At 54.1% G+C, this 24,369-nt stretch overlaps 2 protein-coding genes across 4 annotated transcripts in view; both read right to left on the reverse strand.

Moving 5' to 3' along the window:
• Positions 1 to 18,051, reverse strand: part of CAPN5 (calpain 5) — a 58,696-nt gene extending 40,645 nt beyond the window's left edge. Inside the window, exon 1 of one of the 3 annotated variants that reach the window (XM_061202824.1) lies at positions 18,038 to 18,051. The gene's annotated coding sequence lies outside the window, so the exon portion shown is untranslated. Of the gene's footprint in view, positions 1 to 12,735; positions 12,829 to 17,380; positions 17,435 to 18,037 lie in introns of those variants that run through there. The other 2 variants (XM_061202826.1, XM_061202825.1) reach the window with 2 other exon arrangements.
• Positions 18,052 to 23,234: 5,183 nt separating this feature from the next.
• On the reverse strand, positions 23,235 to 24,369 carry B3GNT6 (UDP-GlcNAc:betaGal beta-1,3-N-acetylglucosaminyltransferase 6). Its single transcript, XM_061203058.1, is given in 3 exon segments — positions 23,235 to 23,419; positions 23,422 to 23,964; positions 23,967 to 24,369. Coding segments are annotated over 3 exon segments (1,131 nt in total).

Raw genomic sequence — 24,369 nt, forward strand, 5'->3', positions numbered from 1 at the left:
GAGAATGGAGGGGTGAGGGTGGAACACGGATGGACAGAAGGGAGAGCAGGGCTGATGGTCCCTGCCTGCCGAGGGTCTGAGGGCTGGCTTGTCCTCTGCCTGGACCCACAGCCACTTCATCTTCTGCCAATACATCATACAGGGCCCACCTGTCCCACTGCTGTGTGACCTCAGGCCAACCCCCTGAACCTCTCTGGCCATCCCTCTACCCGGGAAGGCCAATAACCCTGCCCCTTCCCACCCACCGTCCCAGCGTTGGAGGCCTGAGGGAAAGAGAAGGGGGAGCCTGGAGAGGCAGCCCCTGGGCTCTGGCACACAGCCACCAGGAGCGCCATGAGCATCACAGTTTCCTGAAAGGCCTGTTCAGGAAGCAATTTAAGCTGCAAGAATTAGATCAAAGAAGTTGAAAGCAGGAGCCCAGAAATCAGCTCTAGCAATTCCAGCATTCAGAGCCCAGAACCCAAGGAGGAGGAGCGAGCTGGCCAAGGTCACAGAGCCAGGCCGGTGGAGAATGAGGGCTCTGGCCACCCTCCAGGCCACGCAGCGGCCAACGCTGCTGGGAAGGTTTGCTCCTAGGACAGAAGGGAGGAGCGAACAGAGAGGGGAAAGCTTGGCTCGGCCCAGGTCCAGAACAGGGACCAGGCCTGGCTGGCTGAGGGTCTGACCCAGTTCAGCCATCTCTCCAGCCTCACCCCTGCCTGCCAGGCTGACCCTGGCCTACTTATGCCAGGCTCTCTGGCCCTGGCCTTTGCACAGGCTGCACCTCATACCGACTGTCCTCCTGTACCCTCGATCTGCCCCAAGGTCACCTCCCACTCCATCCACTGAGTCAACACGCCCAAGGGGTCAGAGTCACCAGCCTCTGAGCTTTGCTCTCTCCCTGTAGTTCCAGGCATAACCACTGACAGCTACAGATAAACCAGCAATCAGGAAAGCCAGCTTCTAAACCCTGGCCTTTTCTCCCTGGGTCTGAGCTTGGGGCTGGGGCACGTCCTGTCTTCAGGACACTGAAGTTTGAGCCAGGCACTAACAGGACAGCCTGAGCCTCCCAGCTGCCCCCCAGCCTGCCCTCTTCCCTCTGCCCCTGCCAATCTCCCTACCCCCCGCCATTCTCCACGTTGGGCCTAGGTTCCAGTGCTACGAGCTCCTTGCAGTCCACTCAGGGCCTCTGCCCACACTGTTCCATCCACACATGCACACCTGGAGAATTCTGGTCACATTTCAAGACTCAGCCCAAGTACCTCCCACCTGTGCGACATTGTTCCTCCCCCTACCTCCACAGTCCTGGAACCCCTGTGACAGCGCCCGTTACATTGTACCCCATCTGCATGTGACTTGTCTGTCTCCCCAGCCTACACCCCTCCAGGACAGAGCCCATGTCCAGCTCCTCTCTGTATCCCTAGTGTCCAACATTGGGGAGCAGGGGTGGATTCAGTGAATTTGGGTTGAATGAGCCAACACAGATGATGCATGAGGAATTCCTTCACTGATGGGAAAAACAGGTTCAAAGAGTGGCCAGGACTCCCAAGGGGGATCAGCTTTCCATGTCAGAGCTGCACCAGCTCTCAGGTCTCATGAAGGCCAGCGCTCGCCCCTTCCCACTAGATCAGGCCTCTCTCTCTCTCTCTCTCTCTCTCTCTCTCACCCCTCCTCCCCTCCAGCTCCTGATGTTGTCCGTGGAAGATGCAGCAAAAGCCCTGGAGCTCTCTGCTGTGGCCCAGTCCTTCTCTAGCTCCTGACAGTGACTTGGCTTTAGTTTCGCAATGTCCCCCTAAGCTGTGAGACCTGGACAGGCCATGTCACCTCTCTGGTCTGCATGGTCCTTGTGTGGAAGGAAGAGATAATGTGCCAGGGCTTCTGGGAGGATCAAATGAGACACGGCCGCATGGAACAGCACTTTGCATACTTTAATGCACTGTGTCCCTGGGGGATGTCAGCACGGATGACACATCTACAATGTGCCTCCCCTGCCAGGAGGGTTACAACAATTCAGGGTTCCTGTCCCCAAGGAACTTCATGGTCTAGTGCAGCCAACAGACACAAGGCAGCATGGAATATGCATCATTCCAGCAAGAGGGAGGGACACAAAGAAGCCTTCACAAAGGCCTGGACCCAGAAGTCAGCTGTGCTTTAGGAGAGAAAGGCCACTCCAGGCAGAGAGAATAGCTCAAGCAAAGGCTCAGAGGCAGGAAAGCACAAGTTGATTCAGACCCAGCCTGGCACAGTGGGATTCCATAGACTGAGCATGGGGGCACTGACCCGGGTCAGAACAAGGGCATGGGAGCACCCACCAGGGAGCTCAGGGAACCCAGTCTTCCAGCAGGTCAGTCAGACCTGAGTTTGAATCCCAGCTGTGCAACTTAGCACTGTGTGTCCTTGGGTAATTTACTAACCCCTCTGAACTGCTATCAGCCCTTCCTGGTTCCAGCCTCTAAGGTGGCATCTGCCCCGGGGCCTGCCCCATAGGAGCTCTATCTATCCTCACCTTGGAAACAGTGTGTACCTCCTTCCGGGAGGGTGTGCCCTGATCTGCTGTCCCTGGACCTGCTGGAGGTGGCAGGGACAGGCCAGGGGTGCATGGGCAGAGTAAGGGCTCATCTTGCAGCAGGCCACACGGAGCCAGCTACAGCAGGGGCAGATACCACTTAGCCTTCCTGGACAGTTCAGCCACCGCAGCCAGGGGGAAACAGGAGACAGTTTCAGTCCCATTTTTTAGATGAGAACATAAAAGGAACATGTACAAAACCTGCAGCCCATTAGCTGGACCTCAAGCCTCCAGCCTCCTCATCATATCAGGGCTTCCCAAAGCAGGCCCCAGGTTAGTACTGTGATCATTTTAGGGGTCGCTCTAAGTTGCTTTACGTGGCAGTTAAGTAAGTCAGTAAGAAAGTTATTCCCCATCCACTTCTCTCTCAAGGAGAACTCAGTTCGGTCCAGCAAGTCTTGAAACCCTCACGGCCCTTGCCCACCTACTTAACAAAGGAAGAGCCAGCCCCAGGCTCACAGCAACGGCACCTGGCTGCAACTGAATGGATTTTTCTGTTGTTTTAATTTAGTTTTAAGATTCTTCCAGTTACCTTGTACTTAGAGAGTAATACTGACTTTCCATTTAGAGTAAATGCACAGTTTCCTTTAAAAAATATCAAGGAAGAAAGAAGGTGATTTCAAGAAATCTGTTACGTTCCCGGTGGTGCAGGCAGGAACCGCAGCATTACATCACGCCTGGAGGGCAGGGTGCTGCCCAGGAAGGAGCCAAGACTGCGTTCCAGAACTGTGTGGCAGGGGAAAGTCACCTTACCTCTCTGAGCCTTGGGGCTTCCTCTAAGAGGTGGGATAACAGAGCCAGCACTCAGAGGGCCAAGAACAGCCAAGGCCATTTGAAAAAGAGCAGCTGGAGGACTCACACTCACAGGTGACAAGACCTTTCACAAAGCTCTAGTAATTGACACAGTGTGGGGCTGGCATAGGGTAGACAAACAGACTAGAAAGCCCTCCAAGACAAGGACACCTGATTTGGACAAAAGGTGACACCACAGCGCATTAGGGAAAGGATGGTCTTTTCAATGCATGGTGCTCAGTTGACTAACTATCCGTGTGGGAAAAGCTTCATCTTGACCCCGACCGCACACCACACTCAAAAGCAATTCCACGTAGACTGCAAATCTAACCGAAAAGTAAAACAATAAAGCTTTTTGAAGAAAATATTAGAAAAAGAGCATATCCAAATGGCCAATAGATGGAAGGAAAGTGCTGGACTTCACTAATCATCAAGGAAATGCAAATTAAAAGCACAATGAGATACCACTACGCCCTGACCGGAATGGCTGCAGGGAAAAACACCACACACACACACTCTCTCTCCCAAGTCAAGCTCTTTCACATTGGTGGTGGGAGTGTCAACTGATACAACCACTTTGCAAAACCATCTGACCACATCAATTAAAGCTGAACAAATGCATACTCTATCATTCAGTAATTCTACTCCTAAGTATATACTGAACAGAAACACGTGCACATGTTCACCAAAAAACAAGTACAAGAATATTTAGTGTAGGAGTATTTGTTATAGATAAAAATTAGAAACCACCCAAAATGTCCATCACCAGAAGAAAGGATGAATATGGTGTTTAATGGAATATTATACAGTAATGAAAATGGACAAATTATTGCTGCATGCAACTCATGGATGGCTCTCATGAGCACAATAGTAAACAACAGAAGCAATACTTCGATTCCACTGATGTAAAACTGAAAAGCAGATATAAGCCATCTATGGTGAGTTGAAGGCAGGATGGTGGCTGCCTTTGGGGGTAGTGACTGGAAGGGGTAGGAGGGGGGCTTCTGGGGTTCCAGTAACACTGCTCCTTGATCTGAGTGGTGGCCGCACGGATAGAGTCACAGAGCTATGTATCTATGACTTACGCATTGTTCTGTAGGTCAGTTGTGCTTTAATAAAATCTTAAACAGAAAAAGCCTGTGCAGGGGTCCTGGGAAGAAGGGCTAGCTGAATTTAGTGACCCCGATCCCACCAGTTTTGGGGACATTACATACCCGTAGGGTCCTGCCTGGCACCCAGGGTGGGAAGACCCAGGGGGTGCGGAGCAGGGAAGAAGCCCGGGCTGGGTCACAGCACTAGTCCGGGCTTGGCCTTTTTCATGCACAGGCTGTGACCTCCTGCGAGGTGCCTCCTCTGTCTCTCAGGACACCTGTGGCTTTGACCCTTGAGGTGCTCAAGTCCAAGTGAGGATCCCACAAGGTCGGGGTGGCAGCCCCACACCCCACTGGGCACACACCTCCAAAGCTTCCTCTCTGAGGAGGGGGTACCAACCAGCCAGGCCCCATCCTCAGGAGATGTTCTCGGCCCTGAGGCAGGCAGGGCACTCAGGGAAAGGAACTGAGCTGAGGCAGAGTGGCAGTGCGGGTGCGGGAGGAGCCCACAGGCAAGGCTGCCCAGGATCCCAGCCAGAGGTCCCGGAAGGCCAGGCGCAGGGATCGGGCTTCATCCTGAGGTGATGGAGAGCGGGAAGGGTGCTGAGCAGGGGAGGGACTTGAGATCCACCTGGCTGCCACATGGAGAATGCACTGGAAAAGGACACGACCAGGGCAGATAAACCAGAAGGCAGGCCAGAGAGCCTGTGTGCCCATGTGTGAATGCAGAGCTGGGTGGGAGGCAGACCCAACTCTACTTGGGGACCAGCCAGTTGTGGGAGTGAAAGGAGAGTGCAGGAGGCCTGCTGCGGGTCCCTCCTCTGTGCCCCAGTTCCCACACCCCACAGTGGGTGCCCATGGCGCAGCATGGCCCGGCAGAGTGGGTGTCATCCAGGACTGGCCGAAGGAGCCAAGGATGCCCGACAGACAAAGCCCCCCAACCCCGGCCCGGCTCCCTCAACCTCCCACCACATCCCACTCCAAGCAACAGAGCCCCCTCCCCTATGCCACATGACCAGGGAAGGGCTGAACAGCTGCAGCTTATAATTCAGGGAACGGTCAATTCCGACATGCTCATCTTCTCTGGTACCCCTCTGGGCTGGTCCTGAGCTGACAGGAGGGGGTCAGATCCTCACGGCAGTCCCAGGGCGGAGAGGCACAGGGTGACAGGCACAGACCAAGAACTAAGCCAGACACACTGTGGTCAGTGGTCCCAGAAGCAATGCATGTTGCAGGTGGGGCTACAGGGGAAGGAAGAATGGTGGTGTCTCTTCAAGATGGAACTGGACAGAGCAGGGCTGGAAGGCTAGGTGGGAATCTGCAGGGGGAGCGCGCAGGCAGGATGCACTCCAGGTGGAGGGAAGGCGGAGAACACCAGGTAACAGCCTGAAGGCCAGGGTGCAGAGCTTTGAGTGGGGAAAGCTGGCAGGACCGGCTTTGCAAGACTGGGATGCCGGCTTCCAGAAGTGGGCTCTCACTGAGCGCAGGGGGCAGCCAGGGAGGGGTGGAGGGGTGAGACCGAGGGTCAGGTGCTGAAGTAGTAACGCGGGCCAGGGAGAGCCTCAGCCAGAGCCAGGGCAGGGAAGGCCAGAGGCCAGGGAGGGGGCCTGGAGCCTCAGAGTTTGGGCTTTATCAATGAGTTCATTCTCTTTTATTGTAGAGCCACTCCCACTCCTCTCTTGCCCCAGGAGCCACCGTTTCAAAAACATGCTCAACACATCTCTCTCTGTCCGACTGTGGTTGTGTTGTGGCCTCCCAGAGCCCCATCTCCCCCATGCACCGTGTGCTGAGGAACGGATGGCGGGGGCGGGGGGGGGGAGAAGGGGTGAGGAGGGTGAGCTGCGCTGGGGCCACCGGGGCTCCAGCAGCGGAACCATGGGGCCAGGCCCAGTGAGTCACTCTGGCCAAGGCTGAGCAGGCGTCACCGGGACTGGGAAATCCTGTCTTTCTTCTCCACTGCCCTCCCCTTATGGTTTCTGTCTGTATCCAATCTAGTCTCCACCCAGCTGCAGTGATCTTTCTAATACGTAAACCTGACCAAGCGCTCTGTGCTAAGAGACAAGTGGGTCTGGAGGGCAGGGCCAGGCATGTTTGGGGCTCAGGGTCTCTCGCTGGTCCTGGGGGACAGCGGTCCTGGGGCGCTGATGTCCCCCGGCCGTGTATATGAGGGAGAAGCTAGCCTCGGGGCTGGCTCGCTGTGTGGCCCTGGCTGAGTCCCGAGGCCTCTGCCCCTCAGCGGTTCCCACTGGGACTTGGGTGTTGTGAGGAGGGGGCCGGGAAGCCTCAGTAAGCAGGTGAGATCCAGCTGGATCTGCCGGGCATCAGCAGGGACGGGAAGAAGCTGGGAACCTTCGTGGGCAGCAGGCTGGCCAAGGCTCAGCATCAGGCAGGGTGAGCAGCTGGCTTGGGCACTGAAAGTCACTGGGCCTGGGAAACCCAGCCCAGCAGCACATCTGGTGAGAAAGTGCAGAGGGAGGGGCAGGTGCAGCTGAGCACCCAGCAGCAGCGGCTCTTCCCTATCCTACTGGGGCGGGGTTGACACCTGCAGCTGCAGCTCACAGGTGCTGCTCACTCCCCACAGGGGAAACAACCTACAAAAATGAGACTTGATCAGGTCACTGAAGCTGCCTCAGCTCCACTGGGCTGTGTGACCTCAGGCAAGACCCTGCCCTCTCTGGCCTGCAGGCTCTCACCATTGAATGGTGGAGAGGGGGACACTTCTTGCTCTTTTCCAATCAGCTATGTTTGTCACCAGGACAGCCTCTTTTCCTGCTTCCTGCATAGGTAGTCTGTGCCTCTAGCACCACCTGCCTCCAAGAATCAAGGTTGGAAACCTGGTGGGATGGCCCATTTCTCAGACTGGGAAACTGAGGCTCAATTCCTAGGTCAAACTCCTGCACACCCTCAGAAATGAGCTGTACTGTTCTCATTGCACAGATGAGGCCCAGGGGGCACAGAGAGGGAAGAGATGCATTCAGGACAGTCAGGAGCCTGTCTCATGTCAGAGCTCTGCTCTGCCTGGCCCACCACTCCCTCCCTCAAGCAAAGGCAGTGACCCACTCATCAGCTCCAGGAGTCCCACTCAGCTGCATGCCCCCATTCAACCTTCCCACACCTGCTCTGTGCCTGGCCAAGGGGGCAGCGAAAAGTCGGACCCGGCTCAGCCCGGGAAGTCAGCCTGGTGGAGGAGAGACAGCAACCCCAGCACCAGCCAGAGAGATCTGCTCTAAGAGGGCAGTGATGCGTTCAGATGGGGCAGGAAAGGCTCGAGAAGGAGGCGGCATCTAAGCAGGAGCTCATAGAGTGAGCTGTGATTTTTAAGAGACAGAAGTGGAAGGTTCAGAGGAAGACGGAACCTTCTGGGAGGAGGAAACCATTTAGGCAAGGCGGGAGGACAGGGTGCAGGGGAGAGGAAGAAAGAAAGGGCTAGCACGGCAACACTGCCACAGCCAGGTTATGGGGACCCTGAAAGCCAGGATAAGGACTCGGGAGCGTGCCAGGGTGTGAGCTGGGCTCCTGGAGGATTCACAAGAAGTCTGGATGGAAAGGAGGCCAGGACGCAGGCAGGGAGACCAGGCTGTAGAAATGGACCTGCAAAGCATGGCCTTGGCCATGGAGATCCAATGGAGACCCACACTGGGGCAGGGTCCACAGCACACAGCCAGGTGCTGTCTGGGAGTTTGGCTGGGGGTCCTTCCTTGGAGGCACCAGGAGGCTCACGACCTCCCAGGATGACAACCACGTCTCTGGGCGAGCAGCGTGTTGGCAGCACTTCCGGGCTCCAGGCGCTGCTCTGCCCCATGTCACATTCCTGCCCAAGGCAGCCTTGAACACCAGTGCCTCCCCTCCCCATGCCCAGAGGAGGAATCAGAGCCTCAGAATGTCCCGTCCACATCCTCATCCTCAGATGGGGAGAATGGGGCCAGGAAGGGACAAGAACAGTTACCTCTTTGTGCCTCAGAGTTCTCACCTATGAAATGCAGGTCTCCTGCTCTGCTGGCCCAACCTGCCCTCACCCCTGGCTCCCCTCACACAACTCTGCTCTAGGCAGGACTTAGCCCCAATTGGCCTTGGTATACTCATCTGCAAAATGGGGCTCCCGGCCTGGCCTTCACAGGGTGATGGTGGGGATCAAGTGACCCTGCACAGCACTGGGGCTATTGAATGAATGTCTGAGATGCACTCCACTCTGGAAGGCTTAACCTACTGTTATGTTAAGGACCCCAGGATAGGGTCTGGTCTCTGGGTCAACCCGTGGGGACACGCCAGCACACTCCCCTCTTCCAAACATCCCTGAGCTCTGCCTACCGTGGCCTCAGGCTGGGCTCGGGGCCAGAGGTGCAGCAGCCCAGGCTCTGCCGGCAAAGGCTCCTAGGCTGAGGCAGAAACAGACACTGAGGGTGACCCCCTGGGGGAAGCCAGCAGCTGTGGACACCCAGGAGGGGGACCTCTGAGAATGGCGCCTGCAATGACACTGCAGTTGGCTCCTGTGGTAGGCTGAATAACTGCCCCCAAAGATGTCAACATCCCAATCCCTGGAACCTGAGAATGTTACCTTATACAGCAAAAAAGACTTTGCAGATGTGATTAAGGATCTTGAGGTGGAAAGATTATCCTGGATTATCCGGGTGGGCCCTAGATGTAATCACAGGTATCCTTAAGAGGGGGACAGAGGGAGATTTGACTCCAAAAGAGGAAAAGGCAATGAGGTTACGGAAGTAGAGAGAATGGGGTGATGAGGTCATGAGGAATGCCGACAGCCACAAGGAACAGAGGCTCCCCTGGAGCCTCCAGAAGCAACCAGCCTGACACCTTAATTTTAGCTCTTAAGACTCTTTTCAGACTTTTGACCTCCAAAACAGTAAGAGAATAAATTTGTGTTATTTTAAGCCACTAAATTTGTGTTAATTTATTACAGCAGCGAAAGGAAATGAATACCATTAGTATCATTCCTGTGGGTAAGTATGTAGTCTCACACCTCTCTCCTGCTCAAAGAAGTGAGTGAGTGAGGATGAAGTTGTTACTCCTTGAACTGCTCCAATGGAAAACAAAGTCACCCCAAACTTCAGTGTCTTAGTTACTATATTATTAGTAACACACCAGTTGAGTCCTACCACCTCACCCTGACTGGCAGAAGTTACCCAGCAGTGGGCAATGGGGCAGGGGCTGGCTGGGCAGGGGCAGGCAGGTCAGGCCAGCAGGCTCTCTGCCTTTTGTCCCCGGGGCTGCAAGATCCTGAGGTCATCCTGGGCGTACCCTGAAAGTGCTGGCCAGCTGGGTACCAGTGAATGGGCTTGGTCTAGTCCGGCCACCAGTCCCCTGTCTCACAGCTGACCACATGCACCACTGTGGCAGAAAACCACAGTCCACACCCACAGGCCACCATAGCCTCAGCCAGTAGTTCCCTCATACCCCTAGTCCTGGGAAAGCTGAGACCCCTAGAAACACATCCCTGAACAATTAGAACGGGGAGCAATAACTCGGGCCATTACAGGCCAGCAAATGCTCATATTTCGCAACTTCCTACGTCCAAGCCTGAAGGCTGGCTTCCTAAAAAAACCTGGATTAGAACTCCAAAGGGACTTGGCCCATTTTGCCATTAGTGAGCAGGGAAAGGCAAGGCCTGAGGCCAAAGTGAAGTCAGCAGCTCGGGCGTGAACTAAAGTGAGGCAATCCCAGGGCATCACCATCAACCCAGGGAGGAGGAGAAGCTGCAGAGTCTGGGGCCCTCAAGGCGAGGCCCGGGAGGACCACTGCCAGCCAAGGAATGTTTTGAGCAGAAAGGGCAAAGCATGAAGGGGCAGAAGAGGTCTCTGGAGGGGCTAGAGGGGTGGAGGGGAGGCGGTTCTAAAGGCACTCAAAACACTTGAGGACCCTGGGGCAGAGAAAGGCAGGGGTGAGGTGAGAAGACCCGCAGCAGACAGGCTTCTCACCTGCCAGGCCCCAGATAGTGAGCCCGGACACAGGAGGGCTGAGAAGGCCACAGTTCTCAACCACTGAAGCCAAGAGGGGCTTCCACTTCAATGGGAGAGACCCTGTTTCCTTTCACCCTTCTTCTCCCAAAGTCGGCCCCTCCTTCCTCTGGGTTGTCCCTCCCCCAGGGAAGAAGGGATTAAGTGATGCTGATTGTTAGGTACTATTAGTTATAATGACTACCAGACACCATGTACTTCGTAAAACACTTTTAGCGACGTGATTTAACTTCATCATCAACCCCTAAATCTCTATGATTAGGCAGCATTTACCCCCATTTTGCATATGAGGAAACTGAGACTCACAGGGGAAGTTCCCTGCCTCAAGGTCACTGCAGAGCGAGTCTCAGCGAGGAGGAGGCTTGACACAATGACAGGCCCTGCAGGTAGAAGAGGTCATGGAGACAGGTTTCCCTGTGGCCACTGGGGGCTCCGGGAGGGCCACCTGTTCAGGGACCAGGGCTTCAGGGCTGTCCTGAGAGCCCACAGGGAAGGCAGGGGCAGAAGCAGCCAGAGACAGCACTGGCCTGGGAGCAGTGGCCTGGATGTCATCCCCAAAAGCCCATAGGCCTCTCACATTTCATCGACTTCCCTCAAACCTGCTCCGCCCCCAGTGGTGGCTCCATCTCAGATAGGGCTCCCCTACCCACCCTTCCCCATGCTCCACCACCCCCTCCTGTGCAGGCTCTGGGAAGCCCTATCAGATGCCCTCCTCAGGTGCCAAGCCTAGCCCTGGGTGGGGAGCTGGGGAGGGGAGAGGCGAGGGGAAAGAGAAAGGGGCCTCTCCCTGTTCGGGCCTCCTTAGCAACTCACCCACCACAGAGCCAAAGATGACACTTCTGGGATGCACATCTGATGATTTAATGCCCCTCCGCATGGGCTATCATTCAGTTACATGCTTCCAGGCCTTTACCCATCTATTCCTTGGGCCTGCAGTGCCCTGCCCTTTCTTTTCTGCTTGGTGAACTTTTCATCCTTCAGCACCCAGCACCGATATATCCTTTGCAGTGAAACCTTCCCCAGCTCCTGGGCAGGGACTGGCTCCCAGCACTGGGTGCAACTCTGGGCAGGGGCTTCTCAGTTTGACCCATCTGCCTCATCAGTCAGAAGAGAGGTTCCTCCGGGCAATGACCCCGCCTAAGCACCTCGACATCCAAGCTCCCAGCTCTGGCCTGAAGCAACAACAGCTGGGCCCAGCCTGCCCCGCCCTCAGCCTGGGAAAGCAGCCAGGCCTCCCCACCCCCACCCCAGGACTCTGGGGACTGCAGCAAAGGCCAGGCCCAAAGACCCTGGGTGGGAGGCTTTCAATCCTTGCAGCAGAATACAATAGTTCCTTCAGGAGGCCTCGCACTCATAGGGTAGGCTGAGCCCCACACTCAAACACCCTCTCTTCCAGGAAGTCTGCCCAGATTTCTCCCTCCCCAGAATTCTATGAATAACTGCCCTCGGCACTTCTCTCTTCAATGCTGGTGTAGGGAGAGGATTCTGGTTTGAGAGCCAGGGCAACCCAGGTGCAAATTCTGGTTCAGCAGCCCTGAGAGAGAGAGTAGGTCACTTCACCCTCTGTGCCTCACTCTCCTCCACCCTGTGGGGTCTGGGGCTGAATCCCACCACAGGAAATGAAGCCTGGCGAGAACTTGGCACCTGTTAATGATCTGTCCTGCTTCACCTCTGGAACCCAGGTGGGTCTCCTCAGACTCCCAACTCTGAAAGGTGGTGGCAGGATCAGAGCAGCCCAAGATCCATTCTCCCCCAGCTCTCCCTGCTTCCCTGGCCCTCTCACACACACACCCAAGCCCAGCAGCCCAGGAAAAAGGCCCCTATTCAACCTGGGAAGATGGTCAGGAAGGGAATCGGCTGTGGCCTTGCCCACTTTCCCAAGCCGGGGGACGGGGGATGGGGAGGTACCCGGGAGGGGTTGTGGAATTGAATGGGTGGAGGCCTGGGAAGGGACACGAAAGGGGAATTGTGAGGAAGAGGAGGGGAAGAGCCGGTCATGCCCCGGGAGGTAAACCCCAGCGCGTAAGCACCATGAAACCAGCTCCGGAACACTCGGGTGCAGTGGGAAGAGACCCCTAGCCTCGAGCGGGGGTGGGGACGAACCCCCGGGGCCGGGGCGGAGCCTGGAGGTCCCCGCCCCCCCCCCCCCCGGGCGTCAAAGCCAGCGCTCACCTCCTTCCTCCCCGGCTGCAGGATGTGCAACCCCACACCCACCGATTCGTGCTCACAGGGCACGCGCTGGCCCTCTCTGCACCCATACACACGCACACACCTCCGAAACACACATGAACACACGCGCGCTCGCACACGCCTCCCTCTGCGCAGCGCCTCCTACCTGCCGCGCCGCCGCGGGTCCAGCGGACTCGGGGATGCCGGGCTCGGCGCTGGCACTGGAGCGGAGGCTGGACCGGCCCCCTCAGCTGCCTCCGGCTCCGGCCGGAGATCAGCTGGGGCTGTCCTGGGGCGGGGCTCGAGCTAGAGCTCCCGGGCGGCCGGGCCCGCCCAGCGGCCTCCGCCCATTGGGGGACAGAGGCGTGGCTTCCAGCCGGGCGGGAGGGCCAGGATTACAGCGCATGCGAACTGGCGCCGAGCTGTGAGGTGAACGGGCAGGGAGGTGGCTGCAGAGTTCCCGCTGGAGAGTAGGCGAGGATTTGGGGGCCTGCGCGGCCCAGCCCGACCCCTCTCGGCTTGATCGGGCCCGCGTTCTCCGTCCCTCCCTCCCAGCATCTCCGGGAGTTCCCCAGAGCCCAGCCTAGGTCGGCACCGAGGCAGGGGGCTGGGAAATGAAGGACTCGAAGAGGCGAGCGCCCATCTCTTCCCTATCTCCATGTCCATATGCATCCCCAAGATTCTGGATGGAGGAGCGGGACCCAGACCCCAGGAGTCACAGGGAGGGCCCTTGTCAGATGGGGAAAGCAAGCTCCAGGACCGTATTGAGTATTTATTTACTCAATATGCTGTGATGGGGCGACAGCAGGAGGGGCATATTTCCCAATTAAGACTGAGAAGGGGGCTTCCCTGGTGGCGCAGTGGTTGAGAATCTGCCTGCCAATGTAGGGGACACGGGTTCGAGCCCTGGTCTGGGAAGATCCCACATGCCACGGAGCAGCTAGGCCCGTGAGCCACAACTACTGAGACTGCGCGTCTGGAGCCTGTGCTCCGCAACAAGAGAGGCAGCGATAGTGCGAGGCCCGCGCACTGCGATGAAGAGTGGCCACCACTTGCCGCAACTGGAGAAAGCCCTCGCACAGAAACGAAGATCCAACACAGCCAAGAATGAATGAATAAATAAATAAATAAATGTACTATTCAATTAAAAAAAAAAAGACTGAGAAGGTTTGTGAGTGACCAGCACTAGCACACAGTAGGGGCTCTGGGACGGCAGGGCAGACATGTTTGTTATGCTCATCTGAGGCCTGTGTCAGCCCACTTCGCAGATGGAGAAGCTCAGACCCACTCCTCTCTCCTTCCAGTGTTCCCAGTGTACCTCTAAGTCACTCTGACTAATCAGCCCCCCTTTTGTATTTCAGACTGTTGGAGCCACAAGAGGAGTGTTTCGTGGTGGTTGCAAGAATGTACACTGGACTCACTGCCTGGGCTCATATTAGCTGTGTGACCTTGGACAAGTGACCCAAACTCTCTGTGCCCCAGTCACCTCACCTATAAAATTATTATAGTAGCACCCACTCCATGGTGTTGTTGTGGGGATTAAATGGACTGAGCCATGTAAAACCCCTAGAGTGGGCCCTGGCTCGAAGTAAGTATTCTCGATGTTATTTTAATCTAGCCCAACCCCCTCATTTTCTGAAGACACTGGGTCCCAAGAGCAGAGACATGTACACATGGCTGGTTAGAAGCCCATCCATTCTAGGATGTTAGAACTGGAAGGGCCCACCTCAGAGCCCAACTCTGGCAGCTCCCACCTTCTCTGACAGATGAGGAAAGAGACCTAGAGAGGGACAGTGACCTGTCCAGGGCACCCAGCCTGGTGGAGTGGGGGAGGCATTGGCCCTGCTCTTGTTGGGGGTTGAGATGGAGAGGTTTCCAGACAAGCCAGGAAGAGCTTGGTCTCCCAAAAAATTGGGGGAAGGGGCGGGGCTCTGATGATGCTCTGGCCCTAGGTCCCTGCTGGTCGGTTGCTATAAACTGATTCACCGAATGGTGCCATCACGGGGCCTCCTGTGCAGGTGCTTTTCCCATGTAATTCTCACAACCACCCTTGGCAGGAGCCCTCATTAGCCCCATTTTACAGATGATAGAACTGAGCCTCAGGAGATGCCCCGGTCACACAATCAGGAAATGGCAGAACTGGGATCCTCCCTACCCTGTCTGACTCCACTCATGCCCTTCCCCTCTTCCTCCTCCTCTATCCCCCTCCTCCTCTTCTCTCCCCCAGGGAAAGGCCACCTCTGATGGCTTCTTGACTGGCTGTCCAACCTCTGCTGCATCCCCCTGTAACTAGGAGCTCATTTCCTCACAGGGCAGCCCTTTCTACTTGTCTTGGGAGAGTCTTTGTCACCCAGAGCTGACCTAGTTCCCTCTTCCTAGTTCTGCAGGACTCCACAGCCTCCACCCCACCAGAGCCCTGGAGAGAATCTTCTTTGCTGCAGGCCAGCAAACCCCTATCTTCACTGCTCCTGTATGTAACGAGTTTCCCAAGTGAAATCCTTATAATAATAATTACTTTTAAAAATCCCAACAGATCTAATTGTCTAGCTATTGTTTGAGAACCCTAAAGGAAGCCCCTTGGCATGGGAAATGGCTCAACGTGGAGGCTCCTAACGCCTGGTGTCTTGGGGTAAAATATTCAAGTAACCATTCAAGTTCCCCCACACCCATCTAGCCAAGGGGACGGGATCGCAGGGAGAGGAGTGGAGGTGGACATACAGAACTTTTCAGGACATGCAGAACTAATGGTATTCTCCTGAGAGTTTGGGAAATGGGAGAGTCACACTGGAGTCCAGGGGAGAGCACACACCATGGAAAATAGGGATATGAAGGACAAAATGAATTTTGAGTTGCTCTTAATTCCATGCTACTCTGAAACACTGCTTATATTTTGTTAGTATCCTGGATACTATTAAGAACCAGCCCAAACCAAGTGGGATTTATTCAGGAATACAAAGTTGGTTTAATAATAGGAAATCCATTAATAGCATTAGTTTGCTAGGGCTGCCATAAGAAAGTACCACAAACTGGGCAGCTTAAACACAGAAACTTATTGTCTCACAGATCTGGAGGCTAGAAGTCCAAGATCAATGTGTCATCAGGGTTGGGTCCTTCTGAGGGCTGTGAGGGACAATCTGCTCCATGCCTTTCTCCTAGCTTCAGGTGGTTTGCTGGCAATCTTTGGCATTCCTTGGCTTGTAGACACAACACCATGATCTACGCCTTCATGTTCACATGTGTTCGCCCTGTGTGTCTGTCTATCTCTGTGTCCAAATTTCCCCTGTTTATAAGGACACCAGTCATCCTGGATTAGGGTCCACCTAATGACCTCATTTTAATTTGATCACCTCTGTAAAGACCCTATTTCCAAATTTACATTATGAGGCACTGGAAGTTAGACTTCAACATCTTTGGGGGGGACACAATTCAACCCATAACAAGTATGCACCATATTAATGAACCTAAGGGGACAACCATGATTTTTTTCTATAGATGCCAAGAAAGCCTTTAACAAAATTCAACACCAATTCACAATAAAAACATTCAATGAAATAGGAAGTGAGGGATACGTTCTCAACACGATAAAATGTAGTCCTAAAGCCGACATCTTATTTAATCAAGAAACACTGGAAGCACTTCCACTAAGATCAGAAACAAGGCAAGAATAGCCACTATCTACACCACTATTCCACATTGTACTAGAGATATTAGCCAATGCAATTAAACAAAATAAATCAACTTAAGGCCTAAGATTGAGTAAAGAAAAAAAAGCTATATCTATTTGCAGATGATATAATGTTATACCTGAAAAAAAAAACCAAACCAGAGAACCAATGATAAAACTAATTCAAATAGTGAAAGAGTTCAGTGAAGTAGCAGGATTCAAAATTAAAATACAAAATTCAATGGCCTTTATATATACAAATAATAAACAAAGGTCATAAGGGTAGAGAAAACCCTTTTCATAATAAAAACAAAAAAAGATTAAGTGCTTAGGAACAAATTTAATGAGAAATGCATAAAACCTACATGAGGAAAATTTTAAAACATTCTTGAAAGACACCAACTAAGAACAAATGGAAAGATATCCCCTGTTCTTGGATTCTATGACTCAACATTATAAAGATGTTAGTTCTCCCTAAGTTAATTTGTAAATTCAATGCAATCCCAATAAAAATACCAGCAAGCTCTCTTATGAAGATAGACGAGATGCAAAGTCCATATGGAAAGATAAACATGCAAGAATGGGAACGCTGAAAAAGTAATACTATGAGGAGGAAATAGCTTTAGCAGACATAAAAGAATAAAAGCTTCTATAACTAAAAATGGGTGGCAGACTTCCCTGATGGCGCAGTGGTTAAGAATCCACCTGCCAATGCAGGGGACACGTGTTCGAGCCCTGGTCCAGGAAGATCCCACATGCCACGGAGCAACTAAGCCCGTGCGCCACAACTACTGAGCCTGCGCTCTAGAGCCTGTGCTTGCAACAAGAGAAGCCACTGCAATGAGAAGCCCACGCCGCAACGAAGAGTAGCCCCCCGTCTCTGCAACCAGAGAAAGCCCACACGCAGTAACGAAGACCCAATGCAGCCAAAAATAAAATAAACAAATAAATAAACAACTGCCTCACTCTCCCCAGGACCCCTTCTGCCCCTCAGATCCCTTCTCCCACAGCCAACTGAACTTTCTAGAATACAAATCCAATCTCTTATCTATAGCTCCAAACTCTTGAGACCAGGAGTAAAGAAAGAAAAAAAAAAAAGACATTTTAAAAACGTCATTTCTGTGTTCTTGGGAGTATGAGAACTAACCTTCCGGGAAGACTGCTCTTCTGCTGGGAAAATAGGTTAATGGGCCTGTTTGTTCCTCCAAGGCCAGGCTGAGTCTAGGCTGGAGGGGAGGAGAGGGTCGTCACCACTACAGAATCATTCTGCAAATGACCGTCCCAGGGTGGAGAGAGGCCAGCTCTAACAACTGTTACGACATTGAGTCAAGGCTAAGAGATTGGCAGTTCCCCACCCCCACCCCGAAACCCGGGCACCCAGCCCGGGAGGCCCCTTCAAAGCCGGTGGTTCTGCTCTCCCGGCTTCAGGCTCCGGCTCAGAGCCCAGCCTTGACGGGCGGAGTCCTCACTCTGCTTGGGCAGCGACGGGAGGGGCTTCACTCAGGGCCCGGGCAGACAAACACTCGAAGTAGTTATGTTCAAACCCCAGAGCGTCTGCTCCCCAGGGCTGCATTCCGAGCTGGGGTCGGGCCTGGGGCCCTCACTGTGCGACGCTGGAGCCACTGCTCCTTTCTGGCCCGCTTTCCCTTCCTTCCACTGGGGCTGGGGGCAGGGAAGGCATCTCTCGGGGCCCCTCAGGCTCGGACTTGGTCTCCCCAGAATCATTATTTGCTCTTTTCTTCCGGGTTTGAGGGAGGGAATAGGTATGGCATCGGGGTGGAGGAAACTGAGGTGGGGGCCTTACCTTTGAGCTCCACCCTCCCCTCCTGCCTCGAAGGGTTACTGCCTCCTGCTCCCAAGTGCCGCTGAGATGGGTGGGGCTGAGGGGGTTTTCCTTTGCTGAAGACACAAATGTTATAGCTGTGTGTGCATGTGTGTGTGTGTGTGTGCGTGCGTGTGGCAAACTGCTGTCTGCCTCCTTCTCTCTGGAGCCTGCAGACCTGGCCTCTGGCCTTGTGCAGCTGCAGCCTTCGGCTCTGGGTGTGGTGGACGACAGGCACGGTGTCTGGGGCAGTGGTCAGGGCCCAGGAATGGCAGGCAGGAGGCCCGGTCATTTACTTACCTGGGCCTCAGTCTCCACATCTGCCCAATGGGGATGATAATAATCCCTGTTCCCTGGATGCGGGGAGGATACAAGGAAGTCAGGGGCTTGGAGGTGCTTTATAACATGATATCTCTACACATTAATTTAGATGTTTAAAAATATCTTAACTTTTTTTTCTTGCATCGCTTTTAGATTCAGTCCTAGGTACATTTTTATTTCTATTATAAATGGTACTTTTACAAATGACTTTTCCTGATTGCTTGTTACTACTATATAGAAGTTAAATTGATTTTTGTACATTGATTTTGTACTGGAAGACTTGGTACATTTTAAAATTATTTTAATTAATTAACTGTAGGATTTGGTGTGTTTTGGTGGGTTTTCTAAGTAGCTAATGGTTTTCAATGAGGTGTACTGCCCCCTGGGGGGAGATTTGAAAATTTGTAAGGGAGTTTTTTGTTGTGCCCAAGAATTTACACATCATAATTCATACAATTTTGTCTTTTATTAACCTTTTATATTACAATAAAAGAATTATATTGATTTTTGGAAAATATATGTGTGGACAGATAATATTCTCTAAGAATTTCATTTCAGGATAAGGAGTATAGCATTAATTTTGTGGGGAAATTGGATCTGATAGGGTTGCAAGCCTCTGAAGTTCTGATAATTTTCTTTCTTTTTTCAAGTCATTATCATTTTATTTTTTTATTTTTTGGCTGCCCTGCATGGCTTGTGGAATCTTAGTTCCTGGACCACCCACGCCCTCGGCAGTGAAAGCGTGGAGTCTACCTACTGGACGGCCAGGGAATTCCCTCATTATCATTTTAAATCTTTATCTTGCCTTGCTGTGCTCTCAAGCCTTGGACAATGTTAAACAGTGGTGATGATGGACACGTCTAGTCTTTTCTGACTCTTAAAGGAAATGCTTTCACCTTTTACCAAGATTTTCTTTAAATCACGAACAGATGTTGAATTTTATCAAACATGCCCTCCCCCTGCCACATCTGAGATATTCATATTTCTCTTGGTGTGATGTACCACATTGACAGATATTCCTTTTTTATCCATGTATTCTGATTCCTTTTCTAATGCTAAGCCCACCTCAAATTTCTGGGATAAATCCATCTAGGTGCTCTGACATCCTTTTTACATATTGCCTCATTGTCTACTAGCGTTTCGTGTAGGATTTTGCATCTGTGTTTGTTAGTGAGACAGGCCTATCATTTTCCTTGCTCATGGGGTTCTTGTCAGCTAGGCCGGCCTGGTGAAGGGAGTTGGGAGCACAGGCTCCTGAGGCCCAGATTTACCCAGACCCAAGAACCAGCCGCCCGCCTCCGCGCGGAAACTGTATGCAGGGCGCGCCCCCTGGCGGCTGCGGGGCGCAAAAGAGCCCGATGAGCCAGGCGAGGGGAAGGGAACCAGGTAACATCAGGTGGTGCCAGGGCTGCGCGGGCCGTGGGCCTTCGCTGGGCCTGGTGACAGTGAGCAGCCCAGCTTCAGAGATGGGTTGACCAGGACCCAGAGTGACAAAGTAGGCCTATAAATGTGGCGTTCTGACTCTTCTGAGCTGTGAGTTTCCTGAATCTTAATCTCTTTACCCATAAAGTGGGGATAATCCACCTGCCTGTCAGGGAAATGGGAGGAAGTTGTCACAGCACAGAATTCAGACTTTTCTAAGGACACAGAGGTGTCCTCTCCCGACACCTCAGCATTCTTGTTTTCTTGTCTGTTACAGCACTTGATAAATGGCAAGTGTGGGAAGAGAATTCAGGGTTAATGATACTCAGCTGTCCAGAATGAGTTCACATCACAGAGGTCTGTGTGAAGGAATCACATTTGTTAATTTATTAATTTTTGTTCATTATTTCATTATTGTTCATTTATTCAACAAATATTTATTGGACACCATCGTACGAGAAATAATGGCCCCCAAAAGATGTATAGGCCCTAATCCCTGAAACCTATGCAAATGTTAGGTTACATGGGAAAAGGGAATTAAGGTTATAGATGGAATGAAGGTTGCTGATCAGCAGACCTTAAAACAGGAAGATAATCCTGAATTACCCAGGCAGACCCAGTGTGATCGAAGAGTCCTTATAAATGAAGGGGGAGGCAGAAGAGTCAGAGGATATGGGACCAGTGGAAGCAGAGGTCAGAATGATGTGACTGCTGGCTTTGAAGATGAAGGGAGGCCACAAGCCAAGGAATGTGGGCACACTCTAGAAGTTGGAAAAGGCAGGGGAATAAATTCTGCCCTAGAACCTCCAGAAGGAATGCAGGCCTGCTGACACCTTGACTTTTAGCCCAGCAAGACTCATTCTGGACTTCTGATATGTAGGGCTGTAAGATAATAACTGTGTTTGTGTTTTTAAGCCACAAAGTCTGTGGTAATTTGTTACAGCAGCAATAGGAAACTAATACACTCTCCCGATGGATACAGATCATGCCACTCGGACAGATGGGCACAGATGAGTGGGCACATCCATTCAATTGTTCACCCCTAAAGCATTTAGGAAGTACTTACTATGAGCCAGCCCCTGCTCAGAAGCAAGGCCAGCAAGGGACAAGTGGCCACGGCTCCTGAGCACCCATGGTCAGGACTGCAGAAAGGGTGTTTGGATGGTGCCTTTTCCTCCTGCTTTTTCCACCTCCCAGAGCCAAGCATGAGCCTGCAAGATGCCAGGGCCTCCATCCATGGGGTAACACCCGATGTGATTCAAACATCGTACCTCCCTCTGGGAGCAGCCAGTCTGGTTGGGGGGAAACAGGGATCAGAGAGGACACATTAGGTTACCTGGGATAAGGCAAGGCTGCCCTAACAAAGTGCTGACAAAATCCCAGAGGCTCAAAAAACATAAAGGTTTATTTTGTTCTTCTCAATAGTTTGAGCTGAGTATTCCAGGTCAGTCCATGGGCAGCCCCGCTCCCTGGAGTGAACTGGGAAGCCCTCTTGTTTCCCTGCCTTCCTCTAGGCCAGTGGTTCCCACCACAGGTGACTTTGCTCACCAGAGTACATTTCGCAACGTTTGGAGATATATTTGGTTGTCATGACTCGGGGTGTGATGCTGGCATCTACTGGGCAGATGACACGCATACGGCTAAATGTTCTCTCATGCTCAGGAACCGCCCTACCCCAAATGGCAATAGTGTCAAGGTTGAGAAACCCAGGCCAAGGCCTGGGGTGTTGTCCTCATCTGCAAGGTCACAGGCCCATCCGTGTTCCAATCCGGGGGAAGGGGAAAGTGAGCACAGGTGAGGCCCGGGTTCAGGAGGGGTCCTCATCACAACCACACACAGCCATGAAAACAGCCTGGTCACATGCCCACGCCTCACTGCAAGGGGGTCTGGGAAGTGTAGTCTAGGTGTGTGCCCAGGAGGAAGCGGGTAGTAGAGTTTGGTGGCCAGCCTCCCCTGCAGGCATCCTCACTGATACAAGAGACATGGACAGCGGTGGTTGGTGGATGTTTCCAGTAAAGGGATCAGAGCTGTGCGACGATGCAGGGGCAGGAGAGGGCCCGACAAAGCAGGGCGCTGCACATGGTTCTGCTGGATGGAGTCCGCCAGCGAGGAGGACTGGACCTGAGGGCAGGGGAGGCATCTGGTCAGTCTTCTGGCTTCTCATCCAGGCTTTCCTCCTTGAAGCTCAGTCCTTCTTGTCTATCTTACATAGTTGAGACCTTGACAGCACACATATCTGCCTCACTCTTAAGCTGTTTCCTTGATTTTTGTACTTTGTCAACAACTGGCAGCTCCTGGAGGTCAGGACCACAGCCTGACCCTCGGAGTCTGGCCACTGAATCCCCGCCTCCTGTTCGATGTTCACAACAGACCCCAGTCGCCCCTGCACACTCCCTAATCACTGTCCTTCACGGTTACTGATCAGGTCCCCCCAGCCCCCAAATATAGCCCCTTACATTGACCTTCCACAGGCTTTCTCAACAGTGTCCTCCAGATTCCCCAATCACTGCCTTTCCTAGTTTCCTCATGACTGACCCCCACGGCATCCGCACACTGACCCCTGAACTGAACTCCCAGCTTGGTTCCCCAAGGCCGACTGACCCTGAGGCCCAGACCCCGGCAAGGAGCCTGTCTCTGTCCCCTGGGAGTGAGTGCTGGCAGGGCAGGTGTGCGTGGGCCAGACCCGAACAGGCCATTAGCTGTGGTCAGGTTGAGTGTGGAGGGGACCCGTGGTGTGTTGTCTGCCAGTGACCACACGGCCCTGGATTAGTCACTGCCCTGGCTGGGCCTCGGTTTCCACTTTGCACAGTGGGGGTCTTGGCCTCACAGGGATTGGGGTTGGGGAGTAGTGGGGGAGAACCAGGTGGGAGGGGGGCTGCCAGACACCCTCAGCTCCGGCTCTAGGGGGAGTTGCTTTCTAGGTCCCAGGTGCAGACTGACTTCTGGGGAGGGGAATCCCTCTGATGGCTGTCAGTCCAGCTCCACACATTTGTGGAGGAAATGATGAAGTAACAACTCACATGTGTCCTGCACCTGCAGGCGACATTTGATCCTGGCTCCTCACACCTCCCTTCCTCCATTGCCCACAGTGACTCGAGGTGGGTGTCCTGGAAGGCTCATAAAGGGGGCGATGGAGCTGGGTCTATCCCTCGTGCAGTGGGCTTCATTCCTAGCTGTGCATTCCCATCGCCTGAGGAGCTTTAAAAAATACCGAGAAGTCTGGGGGCACCCAAGACAATCAGAACCTTTGGAGATGAGGCCAGGATATAGGCATTTTCCACCCCCTTCACTCAGGTGATTCCAAAGTACAGCTAGGATTCAAGGGCACCACGCTGGGTAGGACAGAAGGTATCCAGAGCAGGGAAGATGCGCTCAGCCCGAAAAGCATCACGCGCGGAGGCTGCTCATCCCCGCCTCCAGCGCAGCCCACCCGGCCTCAGGACACCCTGTGCCCCCCGCCCCAGCTCAGCCCGGGGTCGCGCAGCACCTTCCACGTGAGCAGCATCTCGTAGGGGGCGAAGCGGTGCACGAACAGCAGCTCGCGGTACATGCAGGGGTCGAAAGAGGGCTGCCGGGCGCCAGGCAGCTGCACGCCGAAAGGCCGGATGCCCTCGTGGCCACTGGCGCCAAGCCGGCGCGCTCCAGACACATGCCCACGTAGGCGTCGTCGATAGGGAAGAGCGGGGTGTGGCAGGCGGCTTGGCGCAGGGCCTGGATCGTGCGGCCGGACAGGCGGAAGTCGCCGCCGCTGCAGTACACCGGGTAGGCGGGTCCGGGAAAGAGCTGCGAAGGCACGAAGTACTCGCTCCCGCTGTCGCGGATGGGCACAGAGCCGCTCATGAGCTGCGCGACGAGGAGGTAGCGGTCGGGCGGCTGCGCCTACAGGAAGCGGAGCACGTTGGCTGTGTGCACTAAGACGTCGTCGCCGCCGCTGAGCAGGAAGCGCGCGTGCAGGCAGCGGGCCTCCAGCCAGTGGATCCGGTGCACGTGCTTGAGCGTGAGGTTGAGGAAGGTGTCCGCGGAGGCCTCTTGCAGCACGCCGCCGTCATCGCACGCCTCCAGCGCCATTACCGCCATCAACCGCTCGGCGCGCTCGGCGTCCTCGGGAGCGGCGGCGCCCCGCCGGAAGAGGCGGCGCCCCGTCCGCCCGCCGTAGCTGCGCTCCTGCCCCACATGCAGCGGATGAGCTCGTGACGCCCGCAGTTGGCAGGCGACGACTTAACGGCCAGCAGCAGGAAGGTCCCGCGGCTGCCCGCACACTTGGCCGGCGCATCCCAGAGCAGCGGGAAGTGGCGGCAGTGGAGGTACCGCAGGAAGTCTTGGATGCACGTGGCCAGCCGCTCGAAGTTGGCCGTGGCGTTCGCCGAGGCGTTGGCCAAGCACTGAGGCCCTGGGCTGGACGGCGGCGCGGCAACAGGGGCCACACGGGCAATCTGCGGGGAGCCATCCGACATCCTCTCCTGCTGGGACTTGGCTTCGAGGAACCACAGATGCAGGCCCAAGAAACTCAAACCCACCAGAAGGCAGGTCAGGGTCTTGGGTTTCACGGCCCTGCGGCGGGAAAAAGCCAT

Source organism: Eubalaena glacialis, chromosome 10 (genome assembly GCF_028564815.1).
Source record: "Eubalaena glacialis isolate mEubGla1 chromosome 10, mEubGla1.1.hap2.+ XY, whole genome shotgun sequence".
Lineage (NCBI taxonomy): Eukaryota > Metazoa > Chordata > Mammalia > Artiodactyla > Balaenidae > Eubalaena > Eubalaena glacialis.